We start from the raw sequence: 11,845 nt of genomic DNA, 5'->3' as shown, positions 1-11,845 counted from the left end.
TTTTTTTTTCTTTTCTGAAAAGACAATCAAATCTAAGAAAAAAGTTTGTAAGATTAAAAAAAAACATAACTGCACCATCCTAACATTAGTTTTGAATTTTATGTACCTCCTCCCACATGCAAAAGAATTTTTTTGCCTAGTTACAATTATAACCAGAGACACATGCCTCTTTTACTCCCAGATATAGGCAGACCAGAAACTTTGCTGCTGTGGCTGCAGGAAGGAAGCCAAACGCTTCTCTAATATTTTGTGCAATTTGGTCCTCATGTCTAACAGGTCACAAATATTTATCAATAAAATATAGGCAAACCTTTAGGAGCTCACAATCGAGTGAGAGAGACAGATATCATACCACACTGTTATTCTTCCAAATGGCCATTGCCAATCCCTTCACCTTTTCCTTAAATCTGTTCAAAGCAGTAAGGACAAAAGAGACTATCTGAATCAGCCAAAAGTCATAGCCCTCTGAAAATCCCTGCAGTCCTTTCCTTCCTGTCTCTTGGAAGATTTAGGACTTCAAGGTTCTCTCCAACTCTTATGAAAACATTTTCTTCTGATATCAGACTTCCAACCTATCTTCAAAATAAATCTTTCCTTTAGCTTAGCTTTCTCTTTTCCACATTCTGGTCTCTCCCTGGAATGTCTCCCCTACCCCTCCATTTTTTCTCCTTTCCCATTGCACTTCTCACTAGCACTTGGGAAAATAGCTTTACATTTTTCCCACTGGATTGGGAAGGCTCAGTCGATGGAGCATATACCTTGGGTATAGGTCAGAGGTTAAACTCAGTTACCTACAAGGGCCAGGCAGGACAATGTTCTGCTGACTTTATTTGCATATTAAGTACATGGGAACATTCTTACACAAAGAAATATATTCTATCTGATTTTTTCTTGAAATATACAGGCCTTAGTCAACCTCTCATTTTCACAATTTTGAGAGATAGGGATGCAAGAACTATTTCATTTTCCTCCTAATTCTTCTGAAATGTCAGAACTGGTAGCTGATGGGGGACCGTCTGAATAACAGAGAACATACAAACTCTAAAAAGGGTACTGTATTAATCCTTTTCTGTTGCTTGTAACAAAATACCTGAAACTAGGTGAATTACAAAAAAACAAAATTTACTACTTACAGTTTCAGAGGATAGGAAGTCCAATGTCCAGGGAACACATCTGTTAAGAGTTTTCTTTGGTGGTGGCTTTACAGCAACACAGGGGTCTCACATGGCAGAAAATGGCAGAGCAGAGAGAAACTAACCTCTCATGTGCTCTTCTTTTAAAGACTTCAGAAGTACGCCATGACCACCATTTTTAATCCGTTCACTATAGTATGGTCTTACAATCTAATCACCTCTTCAAGGCCCCACCTTTCAATTACCATAATGGTATTTCCCATCCTCAACCGTTACAGTGGGGATTAAGCTTCTAATATATGAATTTTGGGAACATAATTCAATCAGTCCATAACAGCTGCTCTCCAACCAGTTTGCCAAGTGGAACAGGGGCCTGGTGTTGCTAGATCTTCTGACTTTTCAGGAGGCAGAAATCCAGATATTTTGGTGAAAAATCATATTTTTAAAATGTTGGCAGCTAATTCAAAAGAACTTAAAATGCTGCAAAGGCTAAAGCAAACAAGTTTTCAGAGTGCAGAAGCATTGCCAGCGTGGGGCTTCTGACTATAAATTCTAATAGGCATTTATCCTATTATATTATATTTGCTTAATTTACAACAGAGAGTTACATAATTATGCCTTTGGTAGAGATCAATAATCTGTTTCTGTGTTGATTCTCCATATTCATGGTGTATCCCATTTTCTAGTCTATCTTCACAACACATTGTTAATAGTGCCTTAAGGTCAAACTATCCTTTTTTCCCAGTTCTCTCTCTCTCCTACTAAAGGAGTTAAAAAAACAAACCTTAGACTTAAACTAGACATTAAGTTGTATTAGTTTTTATTTTTTTTTTTTCTTTTTCCTTTTTGTCTTTTTTCGTGTCCGGCAACGGACCACAACCCTCAGTGTCGCGCCCGTACCGGACCAGGACCGGCAACGGGATCGCAACCCTCGGTGCTGCGCCCGCCCCTCGCTCAGCCAGTGAGCGGGAACCGGTCTGTATGTGGGATCCGAACCCTCGGCAGGAGCACTGCCGCACTCCCAAGCCGCGCACTGTAGCAGTGCGCCACCGGGCCAGCCCCAAGTTGTATTAGTTTTAAAGAGTTTCCTAGAGTAGCTTGAAATCTTACCAGTAATGTTACTGCAGGTCTTTGTTAGTGGAGAACTGGGTAAATATGATTAGCACGCACATGCAAGTGCGCATGCACACACACACACACACACACCCCACATCTCTATAAAGAAAACTCAAATCACAGTATGTAAATCATATTTATTTATTTATTTATTTATGTATTTATTTATGTATTTATGTATTTATGTATTGGCAGCTGGCCAGTACAAGGAACATAACCCTTGACCTTGGTGTTACCAACACCACACTCTAACCAAGTGAATCACAGTATGTGACTCACTACTCTCAACACTGCCATGCACCTCCCTTATGCCAGCCAAGCCCCATCCCAAGAACCCTTCCCACCTTTGAACTCCAACCGTTTGCACCTTCCCTCATCAGTGTTTACCCTACATTGTATTATAATTGTCTTCCTTGTAAGAGCAGGGACTATATCTCTCCATTGTATCACCGGGCCTGTCACAGCATCTAGCACACAGGCAAAGCAAGTTATTGCATGAATCATTGTCATTATCCAAATAATAGCTACCATTTCCAGAGCACTTACCGTGTGCTGAGTAGTTTACCTATATTATCCTGGAAGCTTTCCCAGACCAGACCACCCAATCCGACGCAACTCCCTGTCACCCTCTAGCACATAACTTTATTTTATTTCTCTGAATAGGCCTTAATGATCTCTAATATATTCTTTATTAATTATGCGTTGATTGTCATCTGTCTCTTCCCACTAGAATGAAAGCTCCAAGAGAACAGGCATCTTGTCTATCTTGTGCTTGGGGCATAGATAGGAAATAGATGAATCCAAAACTCCCACCACCTTGGGAGACAGGGTCGACTTGCACACAGTAGGTCTCAATAAGTATTGTTTATACTTAGATTTCCGGACAGTTGTGTTGAAAATTTTATGGTTCATAAGTAAAGGGGGGGGGGGCGTGGGAGGGGCGGGGACGCAGAATAAAAATGTGGTCACATTACCCTAGCACTGACACTGGTACGGGGATTTTTGCTGCAAGAAAGCCACTTCCTCTGACGTACGGTCCCCCACAGGTCTGTGTATTACCACATCCTGTGATAGAGACACAGCTCATCATGCTAGGCTGGCGGGCGCGGCCAGGACTCCAGACGCTCACACTCAGAGGGGTGGGAGTCGAGGAGTCGCCCGATCCCTCGGTCTGGAATCGGTCGCAAGTAGCAGTCAGGAGGGTTTGCACCGACCCGTGCGGCGCCCAGGGCGGCTGTGCAAAGCTGCCGGAGCCCGACGGCCCCGCGATTCTCCGCTTTGGGGCTTCCCTTCCTACTGCGTCCCGCTTCCTTTCACCCCCAGAGCCCCAGCGTCCTACACAGGCCAAACCTTGCGCATCCCCAGGCCTCCAGGGGGCGACGTTACTGAGTCCCGCGTCCCGTGTGGAAAGACCGGCGTTAGCGTCCACGGGATAGCACCAGCTCAGAGGTCTGGCGGCGCCCTGGACAGTACGGGCCGTTGTCCCGCCCGCGCCCCGCCCCTCGCTCGTTCCGCGGCCCCGCCTCCCGGCCCCGCCCACCAGATCCCAGTCCCCGCCCCTCGTGGCTTCACTTACTTGGAGCGCGGGGACCCGCACCTTCATCGCTGGAGCTCGCAAGCTGGTTGCTTCCTCCTCATCCTCCCACGTCACCGCTGCCGCCATGCCCGGAGGTCTCCTTCTCGGGGACGAGGCTCCCAACTTCGAGGCCAATACCACTGTCGGCCGCATCCGTTTCCACGACTTTCTGGGAGACTCGTAAGTGGCCACGGCGTAGTCCTGCCCCGGTTCGGTTACGCCCAGACTCGGAGGTGCCGTCCCTGTTTCTTCTGCCTTCCGTCCTCTCCACCGCTCACCCCCTGCGCGCCGCCCACCGGTCCCCGCACGTGTCCCGGCCCCGCCCACCAGATCCCAGTCCCCGCCCCTCGTGGCTTCACTTACTTGGAGCGCGGGGACCCGCACCTTCATCGCTGGAGCTCGCAAGCTGGTTGCTTCCTCCTCATCCTCCCACGTCACCGCTGCCGCCATGCCCGGAGGTCTCCTTCTCGGGGACGAGGCTCCCAACTTCGAGGCCAATACCACTGTCGGCCGCATCCGTTTCCACGACTTTCTGGGAGACTCGTAAGTGGCCACGGCGTAGTCCTGCCCCGGTTCGGTTACGCCCAGACTCGGAGGTGCCGTCCCTGTTTCTTCTGCCTTCCGTCCTCTCCACCGCTCACCCCCTGCGCGCCGCCCACCGGTCCCCGCACGTGCCTCTCGCCGTGTGACCCCTGTGACTCTCCGGCCCGCCTTGCGCAGGTCACTTGATCCCTTCTCTCCTCTCGGCCCCCGGCGTGGCTGCGCTGGCTTGGGGGTTGGGGGATGAAATTGGGTCCTGCAGGTCCTGGGAACTCCAGGCCGGTGCAGAGGAGGGTTGGTTGTCTGTTTAACTCAGTTTCATAAACTGTGCTAGTAGCGTGGTCAGTCCGAGGCCTGGCGGGGGCCGGTACGGGGCGGCATTGGTGATCACTTCCCGGGACTCATGCCCAGAGTCGCACCGCCCTCCCTCCCTCCGTTCTGGAATTTGCTCCCTGGGGGGCCGAAGGGGGAGGACGCAGCTGCTGGCTGCAGGTTAGGGGAGGGCCTGGCGTGTTATCCGAGGGTTCTGCTTGCTGAAGTGGTATTTGCAGGCTTCTGGACACAAACTGTAAAATTTAAAGCCACCAGCTGCCAAGCAAGTGGCTGAAGGACTTTTTGTCCAGAGCCTCCTCCAGTGAAAGAGATATGATTTTGTAACAGCTTTGGGAGGAACCAAGAACACTCTGTGTGTAGGTGTGTCTTTCATTCCAGACTTGCAACACTTTGAAGGAAGGACTTTCTGAGGTGGTTCAGCTGCAGTGACCTGCCCTTGTCGGTGTAGGCCAAGTAGGCCCTGCAGGCGCCAGGACACGTGTACCTCCCCACTTTGAGACCCTTTTGTTTCCTAGTGGTGTGCTCTTCACTGTCCCCTCCCCTTTCTGCCTTGCTTTCAGCATATATATGGCCTTTCTGGTGATAGCCAAATTGGTGACCCATGACTGGCAATCATACCATTATGACTAGGAGTAAATTGGTATCGCCCTTGTTTTACAGCTTCCGAATCAGTAAACTGTAAATAGCTTAGTTTTTTGGTTTTTTTTTTTTTGTTTTTTTTCCTTTTTGCCTTTTTTTGTGACCGGTAATGGGATCGCAACCCTCGGTGTCGCGCCCGCACCACACTCAGCCAGTGAGCGGATTGGTCTCAATATGGGATCCGAACCCTTGGCGGGAGCACCGCCACACTCCCAAGCGCCGCACTCTACCGAGTGCGCCACCGGGCCGGCCCAATTTCAATAGATTCTAAGGCCTAGATTTTACTCATAGCTATATTATTTATTTCATATATAAATGTCCCTCTTATTGCCCTTTATAAATAAGTACACATACCACACACCTACACAATCTTTAAAAATATCTGTTTCTTCCCAGTTTTGCCATCCTTTTTGTAAGATCTTTTCCTTTCCTGAATCCTGGGAGTTGAGTGGCAGATGCAGGTGGGAAGGAAGTGCCCCTGTCTCTGCTCGGTTCTTTGTGCTCAGGGAAACTTGCCAAACTTTGGAGAGGTCAGTTTAGCATCTAAGCTAGATTTAGTAATCTACTAGTTTAGGATCCTGCCTTGATGATTTAAGTCTCTGGGAGTATGGAGAACTGAGTGTTAAATTTTCCTTTTCAGTTGAAAGAGTAGTTTCTATTGCCAAAGAGAAAGAAAAGGTACTCCAGAGTTCTTAGTACATGATCAAAATCTTGATACATGATCAAAATCTGTAAAAGTTAAACCTTGGGCAATGATAATTTAGATATTAGTATTTACCCAAGAATCTATAGTTGCAGAAATCTACATTGTAGGCTGTCATTTTTCTACTTGTTTGGTCTGAAGCAAAAAGAAGAAACTGTAGATGAAGAGATATATAAATAAAACTGTTAAAGTGCTATTGTTTTGGCAGGGTACATATATTGGGTGTCCTGTTTGGCAAGTTAGATGAGTAAAGTCATTTTACAAAAGATTTTATATCTATTTTCTTCAAAGAAGCCATGTATCAATTTCTTTTTTTTTTTTGACCAGTAAGGGGATCGCAACCCTCGGCATGGTGTGGTCTGCACCACGCTCAGCCAGTGAGCGCACCCGCCATCCCTATATAGGATCCAAACCAGCGGCCTCAGCGCTACCAACGCCTCACTCCCCCGAGTGAGCCACAGAGCTGGCCCCAAGTATCAATTTCAATTGTACATTTAAATAGAGGACAGAAACCTATCCATTTCAGATTATATAATCTGTTTATTATTGCAATCAGGCACTTGTTTGGATTTGGGGCATAGTGGGACATCCATTATTGGAGCTGAATGTCAGGGTCTGTGCTAGAAAAAAAAGTAGAAAAGGATAAGAAGAAATAAAAAGTTATTTCAATAAGTCACTTGGCTAGAGTAGCATAGATTTTATTAGCTGAAAAGGAGTCAAGGTGGCCCCATAGTTATTAAGGGAGGCAACACCCTAAAATTAATCTTTTTAAATATTTGTCATCTTGAATTTTATATCTTTGATTGAATTGGACTGTAAACATAGGCTTTTCTGGAAGTAAGACGATTGAAAAGCAATTTCTCAACAAAAAAATTTAAAAGTAAATATCTTCATAAGAATTCATTTAGAAAAGAAAATCTGTTTTTGATCCAAAAATTGTGGCTTTCCATTCTACATGATGTTGGTGATAACTCATCATTCATTTGTGACCTTCTTTTCCTTTGTTTCAGATGGGGCATTCTCTTCTCCCACCCTCGGGACTTTACCCCAGTGTGCACCACGGAGCTTGGCAGAGCTGCAAAGCTGGCACCAGAATTTGCCAAGAGGAATGTTAAGTTGATTGCTCTTTCCATAGACAGTGTGGAGGACCATCTTGCCTGGAGCAAGGTATAATACCAGTTGGCGTATGCTTTGATCTGAGGTTAAAGATCAAATTATGAATTTTGGAGAATAGCTTGGTTTTTGAGGGAAAGGTACAAGTAAACCTCAGGTTCAAAGTTCACTAATTGAAAATCTGATTTGGACTGTGCAGTGACCTCCACATTGCTAAATCCAATGGTTATTTCTCAGTCCTCATCTTTCTTGGCCTAGGAGCGGCATTCAACTCAGCTGATCACTCTATATCCTGAAACGTTTTTCTTCCTTGGCCAGAACACTATATCCTAGCTGTTCCTGCTCAGGCTTAGACTGATTCTCCATCCTCTCCCAGCTCCTGATTTATGCTGAAGTTGCCCCGGACTTATTTCTTGGATGTCTTCTCTTTCCTATTTATACTCTTTCCCTTGGTAAGCTCATCCATTCACATTCACTCACATCTTTAAATACCACCTATATGTTGTATTTCTCAAATTTCCATCTGTAAGCCAGATTCCCCTGGCTTCCAGGTTGGTATAACCACTGCATACTTGGTTAGTCCGTTTGTGTTGCTATAACAAAAATACCTGAGACTGGGTAATTTATAAAGAACAGAGGTTTATTTGGCTTACAGTTCTGGGACAGCTGAATCTGGCACTGGCCTCAGGCAGCTTCTACTCATAGTGGAAAGCGGCAGGCAGCCAGCAGGTACAAGTAGATCACAATGTAAGAGGAAGCAAGAGAGAGAGCAGAGGTACCAGGGTCTTTTAAACAACAAGCTCTCGTGAGAACTAATAGAGTGAGATTTCACTCAGGCTCCCCTCCCCCAGGGAGAGCACTAATCCATTCATGAGGGATCCACCCCATGACTGAAACAGCTTCCAACACTGTCACATTGGGGATCAGATTCTGCATGAGTTTTGAGGGGACAACACATCCAAACTCTATCACTTGGCATCTCCCCTGGGATGTCCCATCATTTCAAACCTAGCATGTCTAAAACCAGGCCCCATTCTTAATCCCAGGGTCTTACTAATTTCAGCTAATGGCATATACATTTCTGTAGTTGCTCATGTCAAAACTCCAGGAGCCATTTTTAACTCCTTGTTATTTCACATTATGTGCCTGATTTGTCTGTAAACTTGTCAACTGTACCTTCAAAATATATCCGTAATCATATCTGGAAGACTCACTCCCCAGGTATCTGTGTGGCTTGCCCTCACCTCTTTCAGGTCTTTAGTCAAACGGCACCTCATTAAAACCTCTCTTGTCTCCCTTATCTAAAATTATAACTCCCTGTCTCCTTCTCCTTAGCACTTGTCATCATCTAAAATAGTGCTTATTTAGTTGTTTCTCCCCACTAGAGTGTAGAACAGGGGCAGAGACTCCTATTTTGTGCACTGCTGGACTGATGCTCAGTACTCAGTATGAAGGGACTTTTAAAAGGTTGTGGGAAAAATGGAATTAAAAGATAAAAATTTTTTTAAATAAACTTATTTCTTAACATAAGCTCCATTACCTTCAAGACACTTTTGTAAGCCATGATACCAGCCATTAGGTCCATTCCTAAATAACTGAGGGTCCTTTGAATTTAACCATGTGAGTGCAGTCTTTTTTTACATTATTAACTAAAGAAAATGGGTGCCCTTTAAAGATTTTTTTTATGATTGGGACACAGAAAAAAGGCAGAAGAAGCCAAATCAAGACTGTAACATGGATGTGTAATGATTTCCCATCAAAACTCTCACAAGTTTGATGAGAGGAATGAGCAGGAGCATTGTCGTGGTGGAAAAGGAGTCTCTGGTGAAGCTTTCCCAGGCATGTTTCTGCTAAAGTTTTGGCTAACTTTTTCCAAACATAATAAGCAGATGTTATCATTCTTTGGCCCTTCAGAAAGTTAACAAATAAAATGCCTTGAGCATCCCCCAGAAATTGTTGCCATGACCTTTGCTCTTGACCGACCCACTTTTTCTTTGACTGGACCACTTCCACCTCTTGGTAGCCATGGCTTTGATTGTGCTTTGTCTTCTCAATCTGTGGGTAAAGCCATGTTTCATCTGTTACAATTCTTCAAAGAAAAGCGTTGGGATCTTGATCCTCCTTGTTTAGAATGTCCATTTAAAGCTCTGCTCTTGTCTGCAGCTAATCTGGGGACAACAGTTTTGGCACCCATTGAGCAGAAGATTTGCTCAATAGTAATTTCTCAGTCAGAGTTGTATAAGCTGAACCAATTGTGATGTCTGTGGTGTTGGCTGTTGTTTCTGCTGTTAAGGGCATGAACAAGATTAATTTTTTCCTTGCAAATGGATGAGGATGATCTACCCCTGTGGGCTTCATCTCCAACATTGTCTCATTCCATCTTAAAACAAGTTATCCATTTGTAAACTGCTGATTTCTTTGGGGCATTGTCCCCATAAACTTCTCATAAAGCATCAGTGATCTCACTATTCCTCCACCCAAGCTTCACCATAAATCTGATGTTTGATCTTGCTTCAGTTTTACAGGATTCATGTGGCTCTGATACAGGCTCTTTTCAAACTGATGTCTTACCCTTCTTAGTGCGTCAAACTAGATCCTGTTCAGACATGTTATAATAAGTCAGTACTAGTTTATTTTGGTGGAGAAAAATTTTGCAAGCCATGCATAGTGTATTAGTCTGTTTTCTGTTGCTTATAAGAGAATACCTGAAACTGGGTAAAGTATAAAGAAAATAAAATTTATTTATTACAGTTTTGGAGGCTGGGAAGTCCATTGTTCAAGGGGTTCATCTGGTGAGGGCCTTCTTCTGGGTGGGAACTCTCTACAGGGTCTCATGACAACCAGGGTATCACATAGCAAGAACGGCAAGAGCAAGAGCTCTTTCATGTGCTCTCCTTATAAAGCCAGCACTTCACATCCATGATAGCCCACTAAGCCATTAACCCATTAACTGTGAATGGATTAACCTATTCATGAGGACATAGTCTTCACAATCCAATCACCTCTCAAAGGCCCTACCTTTCACATACCATAATCAGATTTCTCACCTTCTTAACACTATTACAGTGGGGATCAGGTTTCCAATGTATGAACTTTTGGGGGACACATTTAACCCATAGCACTTAGTTTTTTCATACTATGCGTTTTCCATGAAAATACATACATTAGGCAGTCAGTCAATGTTTGTTGAATGAATGAATTAAAGGAATTGTCTACTCTCAGCCAAAGGATTTACTTGGGCAATAAATTTGGTTGTCTAACCTTAACTTGAAAACATTTTAAGGACTTGACTACAATGTGCTACTAAGTAATAATGACAACTACCTTTTGAGTAGGGCTACTGTGTATTAGGCACTATGTTTAGCATATGTAACTGAATACGAGATGTAGGACTGACTTTGAGTTGGTGATCTGGGGCTGCATCCCACGGCCATTTCATACCAGTTAATCCTAAGGGTTTGAGATTAGAAGAATCATAGGAGAAAAAGGAAAGGCAATTATCTTTCTTGAGGTGAATTTTTGTTTTATTCCTTTCACTTGGCTGTGAATGGTAACTGGCATTTCTACAGCATTCTCACCAGCAGTTTCTCATTAGATTAGAGCCTTTTAAGATAGGTATATGGTTTCTGCTTTTGTTTTTGTAGATGACAATACTTCTTTAAGATAGGTTTATGGTTTCTGCTTTTGTTTTTGTAGATGACAATACTTTTTGCATTCAGAGTTGGAGGGACTTGCTCAAGTTGCCCAAATGAAAAATGATGGCAACGTGATTTGAACCTCAAACCGGTGTTCTTTTTGATACAGGTGATAGTAGCAGTCGTCCTGATTTAAGATAGAAGCATGTGGTTCTTTGGTGTTCATGGGTGTAACGTAACGCCTATTATAATACAGTAATGCAAATGGCCGGGCAGAAAATTGCTGCATAGCAATAATTAAAATTACAGACCACTGAAAGAAGAGTTTATAGCCCATTATACAATACCTTTTAAAGTATGGGCGCATAGCCATGTTCTTTTTACTTGATGAGCCTCTGCCTTAGAAGTTTTCAAAATTGTGATTGCATTGAATAGGAGACAAGTCCCAGCTCTCAGAAGCAATGCCAAATCTTTGACACACAACTGGCTATATAAGAAACCTCAAAGTGCCTCTAGCATGAAACCGAATTATTATTTAGTTCTGGTGATTTGATAGACAGCCAGTGACTGAGATATATGGAAAAGTTAAGATAATAAAATTAAGGAAAATGTTAAAATGTGTGTTACCTAATTTGAATTCATTAATGCCACTTTTATCTTGTCTCCTCTCTGTTGAGAAGTCCACAAAGGTTTTGTATCTATTATGCCATCAACCCCTGTTGTATTTTCAAGGGTCCACATAATAAATGGACCTTATTCCAACTTTAAATCACTTTTCCATTACTTCCTAAAATTCTGCCTATCAATAGTTTATGCACAGACTTGCCTGTGTGTTTTATTAGTATTGTTCCTCCTCCCTAGAATGCTTTCCTTTTCCCAGTGAAAAATCTTACCTGTCCTTCAAGGGCCCAGGTAGCACAGATTTTATTAGCTGAAATGCTTTCTTGAAGGCTTTCCTACCTCAGCAGTCCTACAAATGGGATGTTAGTATACTTCAGCATCTGCAGTCTGCCACTTAAACATTACAGTCTTGCATTTGCTGCGAATTCATATGAGA

At 43.8% G+C, this 11,845-nt stretch overlaps 1 protein-coding gene across 1 annotated transcript in view; it reads left to right on the top strand.

The window, feature by feature from the left end:
* The first annotated feature begins 4,183 nt into the window (after nucleotides 1–4,183).
* The window catches only part of PRDX6 (peroxiredoxin 6), a 12,499-nt gene continuing 4,837 nt past the window's right edge, over nucleotides 4,184–11,845 (top strand). Inside the window, 3 exon segments of the mRNA XM_008579262.1 lie at nucleotides 4,184–4,368; nucleotides 7,051–7,207; nucleotides 7,530–7,605. Coding sequence (XP_008577484.1) covers nucleotides 4,274–4,368; nucleotides 7,051–7,207; nucleotides 7,530–7,605 — 328 coding nt within the window. The 5' untranslated portion in view covers nucleotides 4,184–4,273.

This window comes from Galeopterus variegatus, unplaced genomic scaffold (genome assembly GCF_000696425.1).
Source record: "Galeopterus variegatus unplaced genomic scaffold, G_variegatus-3.0.2 Scaffold1844, whole genome shotgun sequence".
In the NCBI taxonomy this organism is placed as follows: Eukaryota; Metazoa; Chordata; class Mammalia; order Dermoptera; family Cynocephalidae; genus Galeopterus; species Galeopterus variegatus.
This window is presented reverse-complemented; position numbering and strand designations above follow the sequence as displayed.